Source organism: Lampetra fluviatilis, chromosome 1, assembly GCF_964198595.1.
Source record: "Lampetra fluviatilis chromosome 1, kcLamFluv1.1, whole genome shotgun sequence".
Taxonomy (NCBI): Eukaryota; Metazoa; Chordata; class Hyperoartia; order Petromyzontiformes; family Petromyzontidae; genus Lampetra; species Lampetra fluviatilis.
Window position 1 is genome coordinate 35,462,083 of NC_136275.1, and position 24,827 is coordinate 35,486,909.

A 24,827-nucleotide genomic window follows, 5' to 3' on the forward strand; every position below is an offset into this window, starting at 1 on the left:
TGAATCGGGTTTCCCAGACGAACAATACTGCATCAACAATAACATCATCGTCATCATCATCATCATCCCCATCAGCAGCAGCAGCAACAAACAGCACGTGTGCGTGGCGTGCGTGTTACGCTGCAGACGTCACTCACGGTCAGGTTTGTGGGAAAATAACATAGGGCACAAAGAAGGCTAATGCTAATAATAGTAGGGGTTACATCGAGCGGGGAGATGGAGCGATTGTATTTAGCTCGGGTGCAGGTGGCAATGGGCTCTCGATGGTTGTGCAACAATAGCCGTAACAACATATCCTATATGCGGCCTGACTCGCGTGCATGCGGCGGGGACACGTACACAACATGAAGCAAACGAACACACGACGTGACACAAGTTGCCCTACTAAATTAGCGCAGTGGACATGTGATGTCGCAGTGTAACGTGGCCTGGGGCTATGGAGACCCGGGGGTCGAGTAGTCGTGATCTGGATCCTGTCACGCACACGGGGGCCGAGGGCCTCTGTTGTAGACGAGCGAACGGGCAAATGCAAGAGACCATTTCGTCCCAACACGGCTCGTTGTGGGCGAGTGTGTGTCTGTGCGCGTGCGGGGAGCGGTGGCGCAGTGGTCAGCACGCTGCCCTATTAACCCGGCCACCCAAGTTCTATTTCCCCGTTCACGGGCCAACACCAGTGACGAATATCTGAACCGGTCCTGGGCCGCCCCCTGTGTCGACTCAGCCTTAAATGAGTACATTGCGCGGTATGTAAAAAAATCAGCACTGGGGAGACAAAGGCGGTCGGGCGTGGTGCTGGCCACCCACCCCCCGTGGTGTTCAATACCGGCCTTAATCGGTGATCGCTAAAAGTACTTGTCCCAAGAGTCCGTTGCAGGCTATATGGGGCCACTTTGTCTGTGTGCCCGTGGGAAGACTTCCGTGCCATGTCCGGCGATAGGCCCATGCGCGTTTTCCTGCTCCAAGCGTCGACGCACGCGCACACACATGGACGCGCGTGCACGCGCACACACAGGGACACGCGTGCACGCGCACACACATGGACACGCGTGCACGCGCAAACATACGAACACGCGCGAGCAAACAAAGATCTCCCGTATAGCCTTCATAGGTTGTTGGTGCAAGTGCTATTCGCGAACACTTTATGAAGGCTCACGCGGCCCACGAAGGGTTTTTTTTGGTGTGGCCAGCATCACGCTGCGGCCGCATTGGACTCCCCATTTGACGATGTTTACACGCGGAACTAGATTCTCACGTAAGGCTGAGTCGGTTAAAACAATCGTAGCTGATGAAAAGAAGTGGGTTGGCATGTGCGCCCGCGCGTGTCTGTCTGAGACTGGATGCTGGGAACTTCGTGGCAAACCAGGAGAAGCAACGCACGACGCACCGAAGAGATCGGGGCAGGTGGTAACTAGTTGCTGTGGAATGTGCTTGGGGGGAAAAGAATCGATGGTTGCGCTCGGTGAGACGTGTGGCAGATGTAGAGAGCGTTGGCAGCGAGGTGTGGTGGTGGTGGTGGTGTTAGTAGAATTCTACTAAACTGAACTAAGGGGCCGTCCATAAATGACGTCACGCGATTTTGGACGATTTTTGACCCCCCCCCCCCCTTCGTCACACGGTGTCACAAAAAGTCAGAACCCCCCTCAAATATGACGTCACAAAGCTCTGACCCCCCCCCCCCCAAATAAAACATGCTTCAAATCGCTTTAAACTATTGTCATTGTAGTGCGTATTAAATGTGGCGCTGCACTCTGATGTTGTAGGAGAAAACATGTATTAAGAAGTCTATTTAATCAAGTAGAACGTGTTGTTTATATTTATGTAAAGTTGCGCATATTGATGTGACGTCACATTTCTCACCCCCCCCCCCCATCGTCACACATCGTCACACATCGTCACAAATGTCTGACCCCCCCCAGGTGCGTGACGTCATTTATGGACGGCCCCTAACACATTTATTTTTTATTTTACCAGGTAAGGCCCACTAAGCTATATAGCTATTTTTTTAGAAGCGATCTGTCTACAAATGATAGCTCAGCCAAGTGGCGTATCACGTGCAAATGTATTGCAGCCACATACTCTAAGCGCACGTTCATTATAAATGTGGAGGGAAACAAACCGGAGGACGCGGATAAAATTCGACGCGACCACGAGAGAGAACACGCAAACTCCAAATATACAGCAGCAGGCATCAGCGTCGGGATCGAACCTACGACCTGCTGTGCACCAGGCGATGTATTTAATATCTCGCCACCGTGGCGAATATTCTCGGCGTTGGCCATGATGATATCTTGAGATTCATGATCATCAGCAGCAGTAGCAGCAACAGTAATCGCGCCGTGGTGACGTTTACAGTGGAAACTCAAACGTGTTGGCTGTGACTACGGAGGGGAGGGAGAGAGGGGAGAGGGAGGGGGAGGTGTGAACGGCTGTGGGCGTAAAGGGTGGGAGTTTGGAAGCGTTGTTGTTTGTGTTGTGGGGGAAGGGATGGGGGAGTGGTGTGGAGGAAGGGGCCTTGATACGGTTGACATTTTAGAGGTAGGAGAGGTGGGTGGGGGAGGGAGAGGAGGGAGAGGTGGGTGGGGGAGGGAGAGGAGGGCGAGGAGGGCGAGTAGAATTGATGATGATGATGTTGACCGTGACGATGTAAGCTAGTCGAACGCATGCTGATGTGGAGGAAGAGGAGGAGGGAGGAGAGAACACGGCAGGTGAGCGTTGTGGTTATGGAAGAGGAGGAGGAAGATTGGAGGAGGAAATTTTCCAATTGATGAGCCTATGCGCTCCCTTCCTTTCTCACGGTTTTTTTTTGAGGAAGAGGATGCGAAGGTGAGCTTAAAGAGAAAACCACGTCACGGGCGGAGTGAGAGAAAGAGGGATACTTGGTAAGAGAGAGAGAGCGAGCCAGATAATGCTGGGAACGCGTTAATCTGGTGACGTTACAATCCACACACTCGGCTCCCGCGAAGGAGATTTCGGGAAAGAGATCATACATTGGGGGATTCGTGTGGTAATACTGTGTGTGTATGTTGCACTGTGTGCGGTGCCGTAGTGTAGCGGTGGGCGCGCTGTAGTAGCAAAGAATTCGGCAACCGAGGTTTGATTCTCGCTCAAGGCCAACACACCAAGTGGCGAATATCCAAGTGAGACGAACGCGACCGGGCGTGGTTGTAGTTATAGCACCATCACCACCTTCGTGCGAAGAACAAACAAAGACCCCCCCCCCCGTATAGCCTTGACAGACTGTTGGGGCAAGTGCTGTTAGCGAGCACCTATGAAGGCTGGCACGGCACACGAGGGGGTGGGTGGTCAACACCACGCCCGGCCGCCTTTGTCTCTCCGTCGGCGATGTTTTTTACACACCACACCAGGTAACTCATTTGAGGTTGAGTCGACCTAGGGGTCACTGGTGTTGGCCGTGAGCGGTAATCGAACTCTGGATCCCAGGTTCGTAGCGCAGCGCTAACCGCTACACCACCGCTCCCTTTCGTGCGCCACACGACCTCCACCCACCCGCACTCCTCGTGTGCCGTCCTAATAGGCGCTCGCGAACAACGAGTGCAGAACTTTCCACGGCCGCCTGCCACGGCTACACGGGAAACCGTTGTCTGTCGTGTGTTACACGGCATCGCTGGGACGATGCCTATGCAGTGCGGAGTCTCCACGCAGGAGCAGAACGTGCGTTGAGGCTGCTGCATCGATGCTGGCATTGTGCGATTGTTCTGCGTCTTAGCGGCGCGTGAACACTCCGATGATGAATGATTTCAAAATCGCAATTAATGACTTAATGCGTGAGGAACCCATTGAGCGGAAGCATCCTCGCTGCCAGAAATGGGATTCCGAGTAGAGGTGCCGCGGGGTTGGGCTCCACCTCGTTCAGAACGCATCTGCTGGAGCGCCCTTGACGCGCTCAAGCCGTTCCGCGAACGCACGGCACCACATTTCTTCTCTCGTCTCCGCGTCGGCTTGCCAGTCAAGCTTCGGGGTGGACAGGGGTGGCCCGTCCGTACAGGGGAACTGGGGCGGTCGCTTTAATGTTATGGCGCAAAGTTAAGTGGGGCGACACATTGGGGGGGGGGGGGTGGGGTACTAATTAAAAACATACTAATAAAATAACGACGATGTCGTTATTTGAATTCCCGTGCGCGTACAGAGGGAATATGAATTATTATAAATTTCTCAACGTTCCTGACAATGTATTGGTTGGACAGACGGACGGACCGACAAACCGAATCATTATGTCCGTGTTTAAGCAAACTACGCTTATATACAGAAAACAGGGGCAAAATGTTTCCCAGTTTACCAAAACACATTCCTGCGGAGGGAGCTGGTAGGAACGTTGGGTTGCGCGGTCAATGGCCAGGATCAACGGCGGCGTGCTGTATTCCGCAAATATGTCCGACTGTGAGGGCGGGCACAAGCCGGCGTGAGCAGATTAAACGTTGAGTTTTATAAGAGCACCACGGGGTGAGCAGCCCCTCCCCACCCAGCCCCTCCCACCTTCCCCACCCAGCCCCTCCCCACCTTCCCCACCCTCCCCACCGGGCCCCTCCACACCCTCCCCACCCAGCCCCTCCCCACCCTCCCCTCTCCTCTCAGCCCCACCCCTCCCATTTTTGAATGCACGACGGACGGACGGACATAATAATCTCTTGTGGGCTGGTGTAACCAGGAGGTTCCTACCAGTATAAGCCTCAGCCTAGATCTGCCCTTCTGGTTTGTGGGTGCCGATTGCGTGGTCCGCCTCGGACGCCAGTTGCTGGCAGCGAGTCTAGGGCCGCCCCCCTAGGGGTGCGACATACCACCCTGCTGCTGACATATGAGGATCGTAATGGGGGTTAACCCCACAATGCCGACTGGGCAATTGTGAAAAAGAGCTTCATTGCTCATCGGATTTTTCCGGCATACATAATAATCTGATTCAGATACCCGGAGGACGTGATCTGTGTCTACACTCTGACGAGGTTCCACAGAGCCTCGGATCGCCCATTTATGTGTTAATAAACTAAACTATTTTTTTTATTTTAACTTGTAAGGCCCACTGAGCTATATATCTTTCTTTCAGAAGCGACCTGCCCACAAATGATGGCCCAACGAAGTGGCTTATCATGTGAAAATCTATAGCATCAAAATACTCTTAACGCGTGTTTCTAAATGTGGAGGGAAACACCGGAGGACCTGGAGAAAAAAAAATGCACGCGACCACAGGGAGAGAGATACCTGCAAACTCCAAATATACAGACGTCAGGCTCGGGACCGAACCGAGGACCTCCTTATACCAGGCGAAGTGGGTAACATCTCGCCAGGTGACTGGGCTCTTGCCAGCGCAGCGCCCTCTGATTCGGGCAATCAGCCATTGGGGTTGTTAGTTAAATCTGTCTTGAAAACTCTCACTTCTTTAAATTGGCCTTTAGCTCACAGTTCTGGCCGTTTGCTCCGCTTGTATTTTATTACCTGCTTTCCATAACACGGCGCTTTGGGATATGCGGATGACATGCGTCTTTCATCTGTAATAATGAGAATTATTACTACATTTATTTAATAATACTTATTCCTATCAAATGCATTGATGCGTTTTTTTTTACCTAGGATTACATTTCTCATGAAATACACGCCGAGACACACACACACACAGAGACACGTGCGAGAGTGAGAGCAAGCCAGCCACCCCCCACCAAGACACTTTTACTCCAAATGTAAGCGAACCGAAAGTTGGAAGGTCGGCCGCTGGCCAAGCGTGGTCTTTGTGATGACGTTCGGCCAAGAATCGCCAAATGCACACGAACATTGCCTGGGCAAGATTCGTATAAATGACTGGCAAATTCTGCCTCTTCCCCCCCGCCAGCCCCCCCACCCCCGATTTGCTAATGCAGTGACACGCAGTGGGGAGATACCAGAGTGGTGTAACGGGTACCAGCACCACTGGACTTGTCCCGATCAATTACAGCTCCCTGCGCAGCGGATGTAACGATGGGGGAAAGTTTCTTAAATCTTCGCCCAATCCCCGCTCCTACCCCCCCGCACTCCGGCCCACCCACCGCCTCTGTTCACCCAGCATCACTACAAATGGGATCCACCAGTTGGTCTACGATGGGCAGGTCGCACGTGTTGGGGGTAAAGTGTGGGTGCTCCTAACGCCTTCTTCTGAGACTGATTGGTCAGCGTGGAAGAGTAGGCCATCTACCCTCACTGTGGGGGGGGGGGGGGGGGCTTTAGAGGCCACACAGCCAGTGAGCGGGGGATTTGCCGGGATGCGCTCGCACCACGCTCGCGAACATCTGTGGAAACAAAGAGCTTCACAGGTCATCGCATTTCTCCACGACACAAAAAGATTTTTCGATTATCAAAATTCCCATGTGGTCGCCCTGTCTGTTACGCGTCTCGCAACCATAGCGCAGATGGTCCCGCGAACATCTCCAAACCGAGACCACCGATGAAGAGGAAACTGACGAGAGACGCTCTTTCGCAACGCGCACAAAGCACATACAAGCAAAGCAACGTTGTTGTTGTTGTTGTTTGTTTGCAAAATCACAACACGACTTGCGACTTCTCTGAGAGCGAATGCGCCGCATGCAGACGCCACGCACATCGGCCCGGTGAGGTCAGGAGGGATTTTTCGGCTTATACAGCAGAGTGATGACGCAAGTGCAATGTCAATTGTGGATCTTCCAAAGCTCGCTGGAATGAATCCTTTCTCCGGTGAGTGCGCATCCGATATTTGTTCCGTCCCATGGGGTCGACAGGTCGCGATGGGGTTTTTTTTTTCAAAGTTGTAATTAAAATAAGGAATTTCGATTTAAATCGCTGGATCATCCAATCCGCATCTCTCCTCGAGCTGCGTGTCGTGCCGATAGGTGGGTACATCTGTTTCAACTTTATGACAGCGTGTGGGAGATTATCGCAACCTAAATGAAGCCGCAGTTGAGAAAGTACGAGCAGCTCCTCTTATACAGACACAAAGACAAAGATCCCCCGTGTAGCCTTAATAGAGTGTAGGGGCAAGTGCTGTTAGCGAGCACCTATGAAGGCCAGAACGGCACACGAGGGGGGTTGGGTGGGCCAGCACCACGCCGGGCCGCCTTTGTCTCCCCAGTGGCGATGTTTTTACGCACCGCACCAGGTTCTCATTTGAGGCTGAGTCGACCGCGGGGAGGCCCAGAACCGGTTCAGATAATCGTCACTGGTATTGGCCGTGAGCGGGAATCGAACCCGGGTGGTCAGGGTCGTAGCGCAGCGCGCTAACCGCTACACCGCCGCACATGCACATAAGCTTTGATTTATAAACTGCCTCAAGGACCATGATAAAGTTGCGGTAGCAACCAAGGCTGCAATTCGCCCTTACTCGCTCTCTTCCTCCCTCTCTCTGAGATAGCATCCTTCCCATGACGATTTACAATGCAACGTTGTTGGGATTCATTCGCAGCCCGTGCCCAGCTATGCTAGCACTGCCCAGCTCAGCAGGGATGGAGGGGAGAGTGAGTTACGCGACAAAGGGTGAGAGAAGAGAAGGGAGACTTTTTGACTTTGAAACAACTTTTATTTGCCACCAGCAGCAACAGCACTGGAGGAGATTCCGATACGAAATACAGTCACCAGCAAACACAAATAACAAACACTGAGAGGAGGGAGAGAGTGAGAGGGAGTGAGTGAGTGGTGACGACAGGTACCGATTAAAGGGAGTCTACGGAGATAGTTGGGGAGGGAGTCAGAACGAAAGAGAGATAGCGAAAGCAGGGAGTCGCGTATCTGTCCGCCGTTCTCAGTTGCTCCGTGTGTCCGTCCCTGTACGTCTCTCTCTCTCTGCCTTCGTCTGTTCTAACTCTCAATATTCGCCTATATCTATATGTGTGCCCTTGGCATACATGTTTATCTGTCGGGGTGTGAGTCTGCATGTGCGAGTGGGTGTCTCAAATCGCTGTCTCCCTCTCCCGCCGTGTCTCGGTGTCCTCTCTGCGGGGTCACTCGGCGTTGGCTGAGACGGCTCCGTTGAAGCGTGGGTTCGTGGCGGTTGTGAGTGTGGGTGTGCGGGCAGGAGGAGCGGTGGCGCAGTGGTTAGCGCACTCAGCTACGAACCCGGGCCACCAGACTTCGATTTTCGCTCACGACCACCAACACCAGTGACGATGATTATCTGAACCGATCATGGTTCTCCCCATGGATCGGCTCAGCCTCAACTGATTACCTGGTGCAATGTGTCAATATCGCCACTAGGGAGACAAAGGCGGCTGGGCTTGGTGGGGACCACCAGTCCCCTCGTGTGCCGTGCGGGCCTTCATAAGTGCTGCTACTCGCTAACAGCACTTGCCCCAACAGTCTGTTAAGGCTATAGGGTGATCTTTGTATTTGGATGGGAGGATGGTGGGGTGGGGTGGACAGGAGGTGTGGAATTGAAGCACTTCGAAGACGAAGACTTCGCAGCCAAAGAAACTGGATCTGGAACTTGCCCCGGGGAGCTGCACGTCCGGGCGAGGTCATTCACCGTCACGAGTTGCAGTGGCGACGCAACCATCCGGCCTCTCCATCGATTCGATTCTCTCTTTAAATCCATTCGATCACGTGGAATGTTTCCGTACAAAGCCACGATCCTCATCACCATCGGCTTTGATCTATCCATGGCTGGATGAGGGCATCCGCAAGCAGCCAACCCTCGCGATGCTTCGTCATAACAATCAGTCTGGGGGCAGGGGTCTGCCACAAGGGCTGCTTCGTGGCCTTGTTTATCAAGGACCCTCTCGTGTTCACCACGCGCATAGCGGTCCTTGAAATATTTGTGGGGATTTTTGTTTTGTTAAACCGAATTTGAAAAGAATGGCTCTCCTTGTTCATTTTAATTGCCGACCCCCTGGTCGAGGGCCTGCAACGTCTCCGCCGTGGACGTCCTCTCAGGGCGTGCTCCCTCCTTTGGCTGCCACTCCGTCGTTAGTCTCGACCACCCTCCCTTCCAGTGACGTGTCTTGCCCAGTCCCACGTGCGTGTGTGGCAGTGGGGAGCGGTGGTGTGGCGGTTAGCGCGCTGCGCTATAAACCCGGCGACCCGGGTTCAATTCCCGCTCACGGCCAACACCGGTGATGATTATCTGAACCGGTGCCGGGCCTCCCATAGGTCGACTCAGCCTCAAATGAGTACCTGGTACGGTGTGTAAACATCGCCACTGAGGAGACAAGGGCGGTCGGGCGTGGTGCTGGCCACCCACCCCCTCGTGTACCGTTCCGGCCTTTATAGGTGCTCGCTAGCCGCACTTGCCCCTACAGTATGTTGAGGCTGTTCGGGTGACCTTTGTTTTTGTGTGGCAATGATGAACCTGGCGTCCGGATTTCAATTTCGACTCACGGCCAACACCAGTGACGGATATCTGCACCGGTCCTGGGCATCCCCCGAAGTCGACTCAGTCTCAAATGAGTACCCGTTGTGGGGTGTAAAAATATCTCCACTGGGGAGACAAAGGCGGCCAGGCATAGTGCTGGCCACTCACCCCTCGTATCCCATTTCGGCCTTCATAGGTGCTCGCTTACAGCACTTTCTCCAACAGTCTATTCAAGCGATATGGGGAATATTTGTTGCAGTTATGTACCCGGCGTCCGGATTTAAATTCCCACTCACAGCCAACACCAGTGACGATTATCTGAACCGGTCCTGGGCCTCCACTGAAGTCGAGCCAGCCTTAAATACGTCCCCGGTGCGGTGTGTGAACATCGCTGCTTGGGAGACAAAGGAGTGTGGTGCTGTGGCCTTCTTTGGTGCTCGCTAACAGCACTTTCCCCAACAGTCTGTCCAGGCTATAGGATATGGGAGGGGGAGAGATCTTTGTCTCTGTGTGCGTGTGTGTACACGCGTGAATGATGGCTTTGTTCATTTGCCTGCAACTGCCAGCATCGATCCGCTCCCATAAACAACTCGGCGTAATCACGGGCGGCGTTTCTGGAGGGGGCATTTTCATCCAGCAGTGGAACTCTTGACCAGAGCTGCCGATGAGTGGACGGGGAATTGATGCTCGCTAAACGGTGACTCTAACGGTGAGAACTGACCCGAGATTGTTGTTGTTTCGATTTAAAGCTTTCGTGACTGCAGGGATTCATCTTCTTGGTTCTTTCGATAAAGTCACGTAGAAGAGAAATAATAAAATAATAAAAATAAAACAGACCTGGTCTTCACCTGAGGACGGCTGCTTGCGTTGTGGCCGAAACGTCGTGAGAATTATTTTATTATGTTTTATTTTTATTATTTCTCTTCTACGTGACTTTACCGAAAGAACCAAGAAGATTGTTGTTGTTTACTTGTTTGTTCTTGTCAGTTTGCACGTTTCCTCCCTGCGTTGTCCATTGACTTCCGCTACTGCAGACGGTCTGGGACTGTGGTTCTATGAGTCTCTATGCCACTCTATGGATCTCTATGCAACTCTACGCGTTTCGATGTAACTCTATGCAATTGCAGTGTCCTGAAGCTGCCACCACTGCAGACGGTCTTGGACTGTGGTTCTATGAGTCTCTATGCAACTCTCTGGATCTGAATGAATATATGTGGTTCGCTATGCAACTCTATGTGTCCGTATGCGAATCTATGTGTCTCTATGTAACTTTATGCAACTGCAATGTCCTGGAGCTGCCGCCACTGCAGACGGTCTGGGGCTGTGGGTCTATGAGTCTCTATGCAACTCTATGGATCTCCGTGTAAGTCTATCCACCTGCAATGTGCCGTAGCTGCCGCCTCTGTGTTGTGGCTGTGGTCGTCCTTGTGACAGAGCTGCTTGGCTCGGTGGGGGCCTTAGCATCTGAAATAAAGCCCGAGTCTGAGACCGAAGCTGAGAGCGACGGGCTAAATACAGCAGAGCAGCTTTAGCAACCTATTAGTGCGCCCATACATACAGGCAGGGCCAATCCTTGCCAAAGCGACAGGTTGGGAAACGCGGCAGTCAAGCGAGCGAAGCTCAAAGACGACGGGAGACTAAAGTAAACTTATTCTGTTTTATTAAATGTTACCACGCGAGGCCCACTGAGCTCGAAAGCTCTTTTTTCAGAAGCGAGCTAGCCACGTGTGATAGCTCAACGAAGTGGCTTATCACGTGGAAATGTGTAGCAGCCAAATACCCTCAACGCATGTTGAGCCTGAATGTGGGGAGACAAACTGGAGGACCTGGAGGAAAAACATCCACGCGACCGCGGGGAGAGAGAGACACTGAAACTCGGAATATCCAGCAGGCGTCAAGGTCGGGATCGAACCCACGACCTCTATGTGTCTAAACGAAACTTTTTAAAAGTTAATGTTACCAAGTAAGGTCCACTGAGCTATATAGCTATTTTTCAGAATCCAGCTCGCTACAAATGATAGCTCAAAGAAGTGGCTCGTCACCTGGAAATATATAGCAGCCAAATAATCTAAACGCGTGATGTCAATTCTAAATGTGGGGAGACAAACCTGAGGGCCCGGAGAAAAAAATATATACACGCGACTACAGGGAGAGAGAGAGAGAGACACAAACTCCAAATATACAGCAGGCGTCAGGGTTGGGATCGAACCCACGACACCTCCTGTATACCGCGGAAATTTAGGGAGAGGAAGAGGTGGGGTCGGAAGGGTGAGTGTGTCATGGGGGAGGGGGGGGGTTATGAAGAGAGCTTCCCAGAGACCAGAGATCATTTACGATGTCTCAAGCCAGCAATGACTGTCCCATGGATAGCCTCGTCCCCGGCATATGTACGTGGAACTTCCACCGATGTCTCCGGGGGCTAAAGAGGAGATACGCGCCAATGTCTCAAAGCAACACTAGAGCAGGAAATCGCCCCTGTTCAAATCGAAATCAATTCACGCGTTTAGTTGGTATTGGCGAGATTCCTATTGCGCAAGGCTGGATCACTGCGGAAGGCACATCGGGGTGAGATATACACCAACCCCTCCCTCCCCATCGCTGCGCCAGCCAGCAGTTGCGTCACGACACCTGGGAATACGAACTGGGAGAGGAGTGGGGTAGGTGAGGATGTTCGGGGGGTGAGACGAGAGGATGTTTTGCTTTGTGATGCTGCACTGACTGCGGTGCGCACAGCACACAAATAGCGAACACTCAACGCATCCGGCAATAACGCTGCCAAAAAACCCCAAGCAGAAATATAACAGGCGACGTTACGGGCGATGATCCTCTTTTTCCACCCACGTGCTAAAACGCAGAGGTGTTGTGCGAAACATTGCCCCTGATATACAGAATATGTTTTAAGAAACAAATAATAACAGACGACGTTTCGGACAAAGGCCCTCCTGGCATCCCTGTGCTGCGTACAGGGTATAGGGCCACTGCACCCAAACAACATCTATTGCATATTGGGCTCCCATTAGGGCGGTGGTATTGCGCAACCTCGGAGCAGCAGACGAGTTGAGCGCGGTACGCCGTGAAGAGCAAAGCGACGGAGATATTCTCAGTGGCTTATCCCGTAATCCCGGTGGAAGCGTTCGCGCAATTAAAGTCACTGCCAGGGGCGTGCGGGATAATCGCTTGGGGATGAACGGAATTGTATCGATGGCAGTATCCAAGCGCCCTCGGCTTAGTCACCCGCATGATCCACCTGTTCTGCTCGGTTCAGAGAAATTCTATAGATTTTTATTTATTTATCTATTCTCAATTACAATTTTTTGTTTTTTAATATCCAAACATTTTTTTTTCAATCATGATTGCCCAGACAAAAGTGTCCGGTCGGAACTCTCGCAGGGCAGTGCAGCCCTTCGAGTTAGAGAGAACGAACCCGCAGAAGTGGATATCGTGGAACAACTTGTACGATCCCGTCACGTGACCTCCGATGTACGCACGGTCGGGGCGGAGGCACTTTTTCTCTCGCTCTGCCACCGAAGGGTGATCATTATGTTCGTCGGTTGGCAGTCAAATCGGTATTGCACATTCTGGTGGGTGGGTAGCCGAATTAAATGCGGAACCAGACTCGATGGCAGTCATCGGTGACCAGGCTTGAGGCCGACTTGATAAGTCCCACGTTTAATTGCGGGCGGCTAAAGCCAAACATCTTTAACCGGTAACTCAGCGGTGCAACTTCAGTGCTCTGACCGTCTGAGTCACCTGGCTGCTTCTGACATCTACATTTAATGTTTGTTTCTTCTGTAAAACTGATGTTCGAAGTTATGCTTCCCATAGTCAAGGATCTGATTCACGTTGTGGTGTTGTTGTTGTTGGGGTAATGTTATGTTTTCGCGTGATTTGTGACGGAAACGCTGCGATTGGAAAATCGCCAAATCGACGTGGGATGTGTTTCCCGCCACGGTGTGAAATCTGTACCTAAATTTGTACCTGGCACAAACTTCCCATGATTCATAATAGATTTGTTTTTTATTGGGTCAGATCGCGTGAGTAGAATATGTGTCGTGAACCCTCCTCCGCCCAAACACAGCCGTGGAAATAAAGTTGTTAAGCGATGGACAAACACGCACAGTGGATTACTGCTTCAGCAGCATCACCGTCAGCGGTGGTGTTGGCGAGCAATTAACACAAATAAGAATAGGTTTTAACCTTTCTGGCAATAAAACAGTTGTGTTAATATGTTAAAACACCAAACTGCAACCTTTTGCAGGGAATCATGTCTGCATTAACCACATACTTGTGGTGAACATGCAAACACAACATGCTCTGACAGTATGTGCATTGTCTTTGAAACGGATTGGTCCACACCAGAGACAGTTTTCTTAGAGCCTAGTCTCAAACGGTGTTAGACCAGAGGACGCCAAAAGGCGAACAGCACGAAGATAATGCCACTCTCAGGGCATTGAGAGCTCGGGGTGAGCAGCTGCATCATGTTTCAAAGACAATACATATACAACATCAGAGCATGTTGTGTTTGCCTGTTCACCACAGGTATGTGTGGTTAATGCAGACATGATTCCTTGCAAAAGGTTGCAGTTTGGTGTTTTAACATCTTAACATTTGTACGATTGCCAGAAAGGGTAAAACTTCTTCTTATATTTTGATCCTGGCAACGGGCATCCCATGAAATGCACACACATCTGACGACGTTTCGCTGGTAAGTTACATCTAGCAGCATCATCATCAGGTTAACGCGTCGTAGGTTTTAGCGACCAAAGGCTTGTTTTGGGTTAGATAGCGTAAATATAAATGCGTCGTTAATCCGCCACTAGCCGACACAGCCGAATTAGTCAGGTTTGTCACGTAAACAAAACGTGCCAATTATTTACTAATTCAGCACACCGGGTGTGTGCATGTGAGAATTAGCTCACAAAATGTACAATGTTGATTACGACGTTTCACTGCTGATTACAACCATCATCATCAGGCAGCTGCCAGACATTGTGAAAATATTCTCCAGTTCTTGGGCCTTAAATGTCCCATTTGGCATGCGACTCGACGGTGAACTTTAGTTTGCCGGTCCCGTATTTATTTTGTTCACCCCGAGTTGGACCGTGAATTTAGGTTTGCAGCCCGAATTCTTTAGGCCACGTCACTTCGCTTAAACAAATGTAGGGCTGGCCAAATTTTTACACAGTTACAATTCAGGCCAAGCGGAAATCCATCAAAAGACATTTTCCAATCAAAACATTTTCATGCAGTGTTGGAATATTATTGTTGTATGTTTTCCTTTAAATTTTTGTCAGGAACGCAGTCTTTACCTTTGACTCACAAGTGTTTCTTAAAGAGGGGCTGCCCAGCTCACGTGATCATTCGAGTAACATGGAAAATGATGGAAATATCACTTTTACCGTGTTGCCAAATTCAAGTTGTTTTTCAACTCAAGTTCTGAGAGGAAACGAGTTATATACCAGTGCACGATCGTAACTGAATGAGCGACTTATCTAAAATCTCATGATTAAAACAAAAACAAAAAAAATCAACATATTCGTCAATAACATTGTGGCCTTAAAAAGGCGACGTTTCGTGCATTGGCCCTTATTCACACCACAGAAAAGCCAGAGAAATAGAGGCCTCTCTGTGCTGTGCAGAAGGGTCATTAGCCGAAACGTCGCCGGAGGTTTGTGTGGGAGAAAGAAGGATATTCTGATACAATTTTTTTTAACATCCGCGGAAGTCCCTCCCTCTGATACGCAAAGTGAAATTGCCGTGGACGTTTATGAACGTTGGAACAGTGAGTGAATAAATCATCATTGTCGTCGTCATACTTGTCATTGTCATCATTAGATCTCGCAATCTAAGCAAGTCATCAAGCCTGGCTAGTGCTCGGATGGGCGACCCGGCTGGCTGGCTGTATCGCGCTCTCCCCAACTGCTGTCACGGCGTTTCCCGTTCCCAATCGAGCAGTGGGCCCTCATTGTGACCGCGAGGGTGCACATCGCCATCCGCTTCACCGCGGCAGCCGGCATTGATCCGCCGACGTGACCCGGCGCCAGGGTGAACACGTTTGAACCAAAGTTTGAAACATCACACCGCAACGCGACGACCTCAATTGGGATTCTACCCGCAGCGGCAATCGTCGCCCCCTATCGACAGATCAAGAGCTCTTGATTCTGTGGGTGGTGGTGCACCAGTTACACCGCCCCCCTCCCCACCACCCCTTGAGAGGAGTCACTTGACTCCTCTCACCTGATTCTAGATTTGAAGCTTTCGTGACTGCAAGGATTCATACTCTTAGGTTTTTTCGGTAAAGTCACGTAGGTAAAAAATAAAATAACATTTTACTTTTATTAATTTTAATTTTTTACCTACGTGACTTTACCGAAAAAACCTAAGAGTCTGAGTATCCTCTCACCTGGTTGTACAAAAAATCAACTTGAAGTTGTCCGCTGCATACACGAGGCTGTTGAAGGCTGCCTTGGGACGACATTGTGGACGGATAGAGGGCACTGCAGTGGAATCCATGGTTGTACTGTACCATGTTCCAATATATATTCTCCCCCCCTCCGCCGCTGCCACCCCTTCCGTATGTATGTTGGACTTTTTTTGCACCGTGCTAATCGGAGGTGCAGGGGGTAAGGACAACAAACTAAATACAAAAGCAGTTCTCAAGAATGTATTTTTTTCCAATCTCAATTTAAAAGCGCAAAGCTCGAAGTGGCTTTCTAATGTCGGTGGGGAGAGCGTTCCAGACGGCCGCAGAAAACGCATCGGAAAGCGCGCGATGCGGTGGCCGTCTTTGTTCGATGGCTCAGCCCAAAGCCGCCGCCGCTGCCGCTGCAAAAATGACCGAAGTTCGCGTGATGGTTGATGCCTTTTGACGAGATCAGCGTCACGGTCTCGTGGTTCGCTGATCTCGATTTCTACCCCCCCCCCGGCCCCTCCCCTCCACCTCCACTGCCACCTTCAACCCACAGGCGCCACGTGTCTCAGCAGTGGAGGGAGCAGCTCGCAAATTCTTACCACAGTGGGGTTGACCTGGTGAGATAAAAACAAAACATAGTTTAGCTTTATTTGTGTATGTTTTTAAGTGATTTGTTTACCTTTCCAATACGTTGCACTGCGACCGTGTCTTTGTTTTGTATTGTTTGATGTTGTGCGTTCTGACCCCGTGCCACAACTGGACATCTATGAAAAAGAGCTTTGCAGCTTATGGGATTCCTCCGGAAAAAATAAAGATTCTGATTCAACAATCGCGAGTTTAAATCCTGGTTGGGGGCTTGACTTTGCCCATGACGAATGAGGAATTTCCACCACTGACCCGGTGACTCGGGGACTGTAACCAGGAGGCGAAATTTATCGTCATACGCACCTGTAACGCTTGTTTTGAAGCATAAATGAAGCGAAGCGCACGTTTACATTTTAAACTATATCCTGTATCTGCACCGCACGTGGGAACACGCGCGATGCGGCTGCGTGCATAGTGGCGCGCGGTGTGGGGGTGGTGCGATTGTGATGTGCCTAACAGCCCACCAGCGTGCGGGCGTGTAGGCAACATCCCATTGCCTTCACGGCTAGAAGTCCGTAAGGTGGTGGGGAGGTCTGGTGTGTGCGGGCCGGGGGGGGGGTGAGAAGGCTTCATACAACCACAGCTGCCCAGGGGTTCTGGTGGAACCCCGGACTTCATAAATGCCACGTGCCCCCAACCTCCTCCATTTACTCAACAGTAGCAAGGAAACATGCCCTTCGTGGGGCACCTCGTTGTCGTGATGCTCGAGGCAAATTGCCCCCAGCCCCCTCTCCGCCGCCCCCAAACCCCCGTACTCGAAGCCGCCTTGGGTGCAACGGCAGAAGGGGGCAGAGATGCTGGGATTGGTATGGGGAGGAGGGAGGGACGGGCGGATGACGGAGGGAGGGAGCGTTGGAGAGAGGGGAGGGAGGGAGGCGAGAAAGAGGGAGGTCACTCCAACACGTCACCACGACCACCCCCTAACAGCTGTTGCGAGCTTGAGAAGTCGGATAAAAACTCCGGCGGAGGGAGACGGGGACGCGCACACAGACCCAGAGATCACAACCCTCCACTGCTCCTTGTAGCAGCAGCAGCAGCAGCGACCCGCAGATTAGAAACAAGCGCCTTACACAGCAAAAACAACAGCAACCACACATCAACTCGCGCGTCTATTTCATATCAACACCCACTCGTATACAGACGCAATCATACACACACACACGGCAGCGCTAAAGTTACACATCAATAAGTTATGCGAGTTGCATGATGCGACGTCGCGTGTACGGTTAGAACAGCGGCGGGAGTCATTGCCGCAATTTTGGGTGTTTGGGAAGAGCGGCGCGAGTGATTTGGGAGCGCGGATTTGGCACCGGGGCGAGTGGAGAGAATATTAGAGAAGGGGGGGTAGGGGGGGGCTCCGTTCCAGTGTTGCAACGGAGGTGTTGAGCACCTGGCTGCCCCACTGCGCCCCCTGACTGCCCCCTGGCTGCCCCCCCTCCCTGGCTACCGGCCAAGACCCGAGGGCATTTGAATGGAATGTGGATGATGGTCCCAGACCTCAGAGCCCCGCAAGGCAATCCAGCAGAGGTAAGTGTGAGCAACTTTCTTCGCGCGCGTAAATTATAAAAGTCGATGCGAGTTAAAAGCGTGCCTTGGCTATATACATGCTCGGACGGGAAGCGGTGCAGGCGCTCAGCTTTGTCAGTTGTCCTGCCATGACGAAGGACCATTGGTCCGAAACGTCGCCTATTATCTAGGTGTGTTATTTTCCCCTTCAAGGCAGCGTTCTTGTCGAATGCATTATCCAAAGTAATACGCGCTTGGCGAAGTGTGTGTGGATGAAAAGGGCTGTTAGCGAGTGTCAATGCATCAGCATCAGCCATGATCAACCCACTGTTCGATGCAAACCTCTCCCAACCCATCACCATCTCTCACGATCCTGCGATTTAAGACTCCGCACAGCACAACAGGAGCGGAATTCACCGCTCCATCTCCCCGATGAATGGCCTCTCTTTCTCGGGCGTGTTCCCTCTCTTAACTGCTACTCCGACGTTATTCCTAATCAAGGATACTGGTGGAAATTCCACCTTTTCATGGCGAGGTTCTGTCTATACGTTAACGATGGTGAACGGCTGTTGACCTGCCACAAAGCGGTGCGTATTTGATCGATCTCGGAGGGTTGATGCGGTGAGTTGACCGTCCTACTTGAATTTGATCTCACGATAGTTTGCGAGGTAGTTTGAGCATTGTCGAGTGCTACCACCGAAACTTGCAAAGATGTGAGTTCAAATCCTGGCCGGCTGGTCGATTCATCCCTTAGTTCAACTGGGTCGATACATTAAGTACCACTTTCTGGAGAGGTCAAGGGTACGTTTAGTGGGCCCCGTCATGAGCATGCAGGCATTTCACAACTAGCTCTTGGCTCTAAAAAGTCATAATATGTATTCCATTTGTAAATCCACTGCTGGATGAAGGCCTCTCCACGCTGAGTGGGTTATGGAGGTAGTTTGACCATACTTCACCACGCTGGGCATTGGCGGTTGTTGCAAGGGGAGGCTCACGACCGTTTTTTTTTGTTATCGTTCGCCACTGATGTTATCTGTGGCCGTCAATATAACTTGAGTAGTAAGGTCCATAGCGTAGTGCGCTAACCACTGCGCCACCGCTCCCCCCACCACACGCGCACTTCGGGTCACGCGATGCACACAGACATCACTCACCACACATTGCCACCACGGCATATCACGCACACGCCGTACACACGCGCCCCCAGGCTGAAACTCGTGCACGCGCACACGCATGGCGCGTACAGTCTCCAGGGTGTATAGGGTACTTTCAGCAAGAGCACCAGCATTGACGTACTCACACACACACACATCACACGCGCGCTGACGCCACGGCAAAGATCCCCCGTCTAGCCTCCACGGGCTGTTGGGGCGAGTGCTGTTGGCGAGCACTTTTGAAGGCCGACACGGCACACGAGGAGGTGGGTGGTTGGCACCACACCTAGCCGCCTTTGTCTCCCCAGTGGTGATATATACACACCACAACAGGTACACATTTGAGGCTGAGTTGACCTCGGGGAGGCCCAGGACCGGGTCAGTTAATCGTCACTGGTGTTGGCCACTGACACACAAGCACATATCACAGCCACACACACGCGCACGAACCAGACATCCATCAGCTGCCACACATCCATCAGCTGCCCCGAGGCCAATAGTATCCATACTTTAAACTCAACCTTTTTCTAGCATCTCCTTCAGGGTATAAACATCAGCATTGGGAAGACAAAGGCGGGCGGGCGTGCCGGCGGTCGTGATTTTAACCTCACCGCATTGTTTCGAGCTTAATAAGTGCTCGCGAACAACACTTGCAACCTATCGCCTATTAAAGGCTACACGGGCATGTTTGTCTTTGGCGTTGCTGCTTGCGTGTGTAGGCGCGTGTTTGCACTCGGGGAGCGGTGGCGCAGTGGTTGGCGCACTGCGCTACGAACCCGGCGACCCGAGTTCGCTTGCCGTTTCACGACCACCAACACCGGCGACGATTATCGGAACCGGTCCTGTGCCTCTCCTCGGTTGACCCAGTCCCAAATGAGGCACCGGAGGTACAAAGGCGTCCGGGGCGTAGTGCCGGCCACCCACCTCAATAGGTGCTCCCTAACAGCGCATGCCCCGACAGTCGGTTAAGGCTGTACAGGAGGGGGGGGGGGTCTTTGTCCGTATGCACGTGCATGCATGTACGGGTCCGTATGCGATTCCCGTGCGTGTACACGAGTGTCTGTACGAGCCGAATGATTCACACACCCGCATTCCAGGACGATTGTGTGCGCAGCGGTGGCTTAAGAAGCCACGCGCAGGTCCGCGCATCCGGATTGCGAATGAGTGAAGTTGACACTGGAGCCCTTAAGAGTGCCCACGTCACAGGCGACCGACGCACGTGCACGTCAAGTGGGGGGCTGTGGGGGGGGGGCAAGACGAGAGAGGAGCGGGGGGGGGCTATGAGTTTCAGGTTCTGAAAGAAAGCTCACGCGCGATGCTCATCGGTTTCACCTACAGACGAGAACGTAAGGTACGTTCAAAAGTAAGGTGAGGACATTTGTTGTCATTCTCCGGCACCTCCGATTAGCAAGCTTGGCTACGTACGGTGCGAAAGAAGCTCAACGTGCACGCATTCACTTGCCGCAAGCCAGCCATGTGCGTGTAACTGTGTGCGACCCGAGTTCGATTCTCGCCCGCGACGAATAGCGCTGGCGATTATTTGAACCGGTCCTGGGCCTGGCTCCTGGTTCCTGGCCCGACATAGCCTCAAATCGCTACCTGGACAGCCTCAAATCTCTACGTGGTGTGGTTGTGTCAACGTCAGCACTGGCCGAGCAATGCGTGAGCCACAACGCTCCGACTTCCATGGGTCCTCGCGAACGGCACTCGCCCCGGTCGTCTGTTCGAGCCTAATCGGGGGGACCCATGTCGTTGTGCACACGTGCACACGTGTGTGAGATTGTGAGTGTATACGTGTGTACACACGTATGCGAGCGTGTGTGTGTGTGCGTGCGTGTGTGTGCGCGCGTGTACGTGTGTGTGTGTACGTGTGTGTGTGTGTGTACGTGTGTGTGCGCGCGTGTACGTGTGTGTGTGTACGCGTGTGTGTGTCCGTGTTTACGTGTGTGTGTGTGTACGTGTGTGTGTGTCCGTGTTTACGTGTGTGTGTGTACGTGTGTGCGTGCGTGCGTGTGTGTGCGCGTGTCCACTACGTGTTGCGTCAGAAACCCTCCTGGCGCCCGAGTCAGCTGTCGGCTGCCCTCGCAATCCGCGTTAACAAAGAGGCTTCTCTTCTTCATTTCCACAAATTCCTGAAGCGCCTCCCCCCGCCCCTCCGGGCTCCCTCTGTCTTCCCCCAATGCCCCCCAATCCCTCCAACCCCCCCCCTCCTCTGTCCCCCCCCCCGCCAAGCCTCAAGTTTGACCAAACCAGCAGCACCTGTCCCACACACCCTCTCACTCATCCACAGTTCGCTTCGTCCTTCACATTCTGAGTGAGTGGCGGTGGTGGTAGCGAGCGAGTGTGCAGGCGGTGCAACTGCACGGGGAGGCCGACGGGGCGGCTCTTGGGTAGGGGTGGAGTGGGGGGTGGGGGGTTGGGGTGGAGTGGGGGGTCATTCGTGCTTAGTTGCTCCGGTTTTCTCCCACGTGCATGAAACGCTCATCCTAGATTGGCTGGAAAATATGTTTATAAAATGAAGAAAAAAAAGTCGTACGACTCGTTAATGGCTCATCTGCGTGGATCAATGAATCCCGCAGGTGAATGTCGAGTCTGAGGCCGAGACGCAGCACGTGGATGACGCTCGGGCGCGTGTGACGCGCGCATTTGATCCGAGCGGTGGCGGTCGCCTCCGGTGGACGCGATATCTCGTTGTGCATCGCTGGCGCCCTTTAACTCGAGCAAATGAAGGCGACGAGCGAGCCAGGGTCGGGTGACTCGATCAGATTTGAGGCACGCGTCCAGGGTGTGTGTCCGTGTGTGCGGATGTGTGCTGGCGCAACCATGTGGCGTGCGTGTGCACGCGTGTGTGTGTGCGCACGTGTGTGTGTGTGATGGAGATAAAGTGGGGATCGGTAGTGTAGCGGTAAGCGCTCTGCGATACAAACCTGACGACCCGAGTTTGATGATTCCCGCTCACGGCCAACACCAGTGACGATTGTCTGGTCGTGGGCCTCCCCTAGGTCGACTCAGCCTCAAATGAGTACCTGGTGCGGTGTGTAAACATCGCCACTAGGGAGACAAAAGCGGCCGGGCGTGGTGTTGGCCACCCACCCCCTCGTGTGCCGTGCCAGCCTTCATACGTGCTCGCTAACAGCACTTGCCCCTATATCCTGTTAATGTTATAGGGGGATCTCTGTCTTTGTATGTGTGTGTGTGAATGAGAGATAGCTTGTGTGTGGACGCGTATGTGGGTGTGGGTTTGCTACGTACAATCGGTGTTTTCGTGCGTGTGCGTTTCAAGTTCACGCCTATATTGCTTCACCAGGGGCTAACTCACGAGACCAGGATGAGTCGTATTTTTAAGAGTGACCATGGGTAGCAAGATGACAAATGCAATGAAGTTACAGCAGTAAGCAAGGGTCGGCGTGTGACATCGTCTCTTCACTGGCATTTGTCATCGAAACCTCGCGTTTCCCTCCTCTAGGTCGACTCAGCGTAAAATTAGTAGACCTCCCGGTACTGCAGATACGTGCGACCGTGAGTGCGGTTGGCTACGTACGGTGCGAGAGAAGTTCAGCATACACACACACACGTGTTGAGACCACCACCACTACCCCTGTTTGTGCGTTAATAGGTGCTCGCTCACAGCACTTGCCACATCTGTTATATGCGGGCTACTTGGGGTCGGGGGGGGTCTCTGTCTTTCTCAATGTTTCTTCGTAAGTGCTAACGTGTGTGTTGTGTTGTGTCGTTGTGTCTTACAGGACATTGCCACCGTGCCCTGAAGACGACACTAGGAATTTAACTCCTTGTTTCTTCATTCTCTGGGTTCCAGCTCGATTCGACGCAGTCCGAGCTGCCTCCCTTCGCGGGAACACCCTCGACCGACCCCCGACCCGGGCGCGCACAAGGAACACGTTTCACGCGAACTCCTGTTCAAGTCCAGAGAGCAGTCCAGGCAAGGAACTCGGTGCATAGGACTCGGACAAATGACTCTGTCCAGAGTCCTTCGTCTGTGAAGTCTCACGCTGTCTCCCTGCAGTCGCCAGAGAGTCCGCTAGTTTACTTTGGAGGTCGAGTAGCATTTATATAGTATTTTCTTTTTATATTAAGCAGTTTCTTGGTCGACTGTCAACTCATGTTGATGACCACTATGAGCAGCTCAGTCGCCACGAACCCCCGCGAGCTGGCAATGAGAAACCCGCCCATGGAGCCCCTCATCGGCGCGCGCCACAACAACAACAACAACATCAACAACATCGCCGTCGACGCCCCGCCGACCCCAGGCGGCACCACGCTGACCACGGCCTTGACCTCGAGCCTCAACGCCTCCAACGGCACGCCGGGCCAGCGGCCGCCGCCGTCGATGACCAGGAGTCCGCGGCGTCGCAGTCGCCCGCGCTTCGTCAACAAGGACGGCCGTTGCAACGTGCAGGTGACCGGTATGGACGACCACTGGCCGAAGTACCTCGCCGACCTCTTCACGACGTGCGTGGACGCTCGCTGGCGCGCGGCCTTCGCCGTCTTCGTCGTCGCCTTCCTGCTTTCGTGGCTCCTCTTTGCGCTCGTCTTCTGGCTGGCCGCGTGGTGGCACGGGGACACGGCGGCGCGGGGCCCCAGGGCGGCCACGTCGGCGTCGGCGCCGCGCCCGCCCTGCGTCACCAACGTCAACGGCTTCGTGTCGGCGTTCCTCTTCTCGGTCGAGACGCAGACGACCATCGGCTACGGCTTCCGCTGCGTCACCGAGGAGTGCGCCGTCGCCATCGTCGCCGTGGTCGCTCAGTCGATCGTCGGCTGCCTCGTCGACTGCTTCACCATCGGCGTGATCATGGCCAAGATGGCCCGGCCCAAGAAGCGCGCGCGGACGCTGCGCTTCAGCGACAAGGCGGTGGTGAACGAGCGGGGCGGCAGGCGCTACCTCGAGTGGCGCGTGGGCAACCTGCGCAGGAGCCACATCGTGGAGGCGCACGTGCGCGCGCAGCTCATCAGGACCAAGTCGGCGGAGCGCAACTACGTGGTGATGAGGCAGGACGACGTGAACGTCGGCTTCGACAAGGGCCTCGACAGAATCTTCCTCGTGTCGCCCTACACCGTGGTGCACGAAATCGACGAGGAGAGCCCCCTGTACGACATGAGCAGGAGCAGCCTCGAGGGGGGAAGCGCCGGCAACGGCGGCGACAACTTAGACGACGACGACTACGACGACGTAGAGATCGTGGTCATTCTGGAGGGCATGGTGGAGGCCACGGCGATGACGACGCAGGCGCGCAGCTCCTACCTGGCGAGCGAAATCCTGTGGGGCCACGAGTTCCGGCCGGTGCTGCGCCAAGAGGGCGATCACTACCGAGTCGACTACGGCCAGTTCGACGCCACGAGTGCGATGGAGGCGCCGATGTCGCCGTGTAGCGCGCGGGAGCTGGACGAGAAGCGGCTGTCGGCGACGGGCGAGCGAGGGAGCACGGCGAGCGTCGCCAGGGACAGCGTGCGGAGCATCGACGAAACGACGCCGTTGGTGGAGGGGGGTGACGCCGCATGGCGGGGCGGAGGAGGGGAGCGCGATTCGGGGAATCTCGACGACGATGACGAGAAGGACGCTAGAACCCGCGGTGTAGGTTCGGGGAGTCGCGTTGTCGCACTGAGCGAGATTTCGAGGTCGCTGCGGGGGACAGCGGACGCTGTATCCTAAAAACGAGACAGCGAACAATTTGCCGAGCCACTGGCTGAGTTGCATGGATGCGATGGGTGGAGGTGGGTCGGGGGTGGGGTGGGCTTGGGGGGTTGGTGGGAAGGTAGTTGCCAATCGGCAGAGACACGAAAACTTAACTAGACA

General features: G+C 53.3%; 1 protein-coding gene across 1 annotated transcript; it reads left to right on the plus strand.

Moving 5' to 3' along the window:
* The first annotated feature begins 23,115 nt into the window (after window positions 1-23,115).
* LOC144941763 (ATP-sensitive inward rectifier potassium channel 12-like) lies at window positions 23,116-24,609 on the plus strand. Its single transcript, XM_078868228.1, is given in 2 exon segments — window positions 23,116-24,515; window positions 24,517-24,609. Coding segments are annotated over 2 exon segments (1,473 nt in total). The 5' UTR covers window positions 23,116-23,135.
* Window positions 24,610-24,827: the final 218 nt, after the last annotated feature.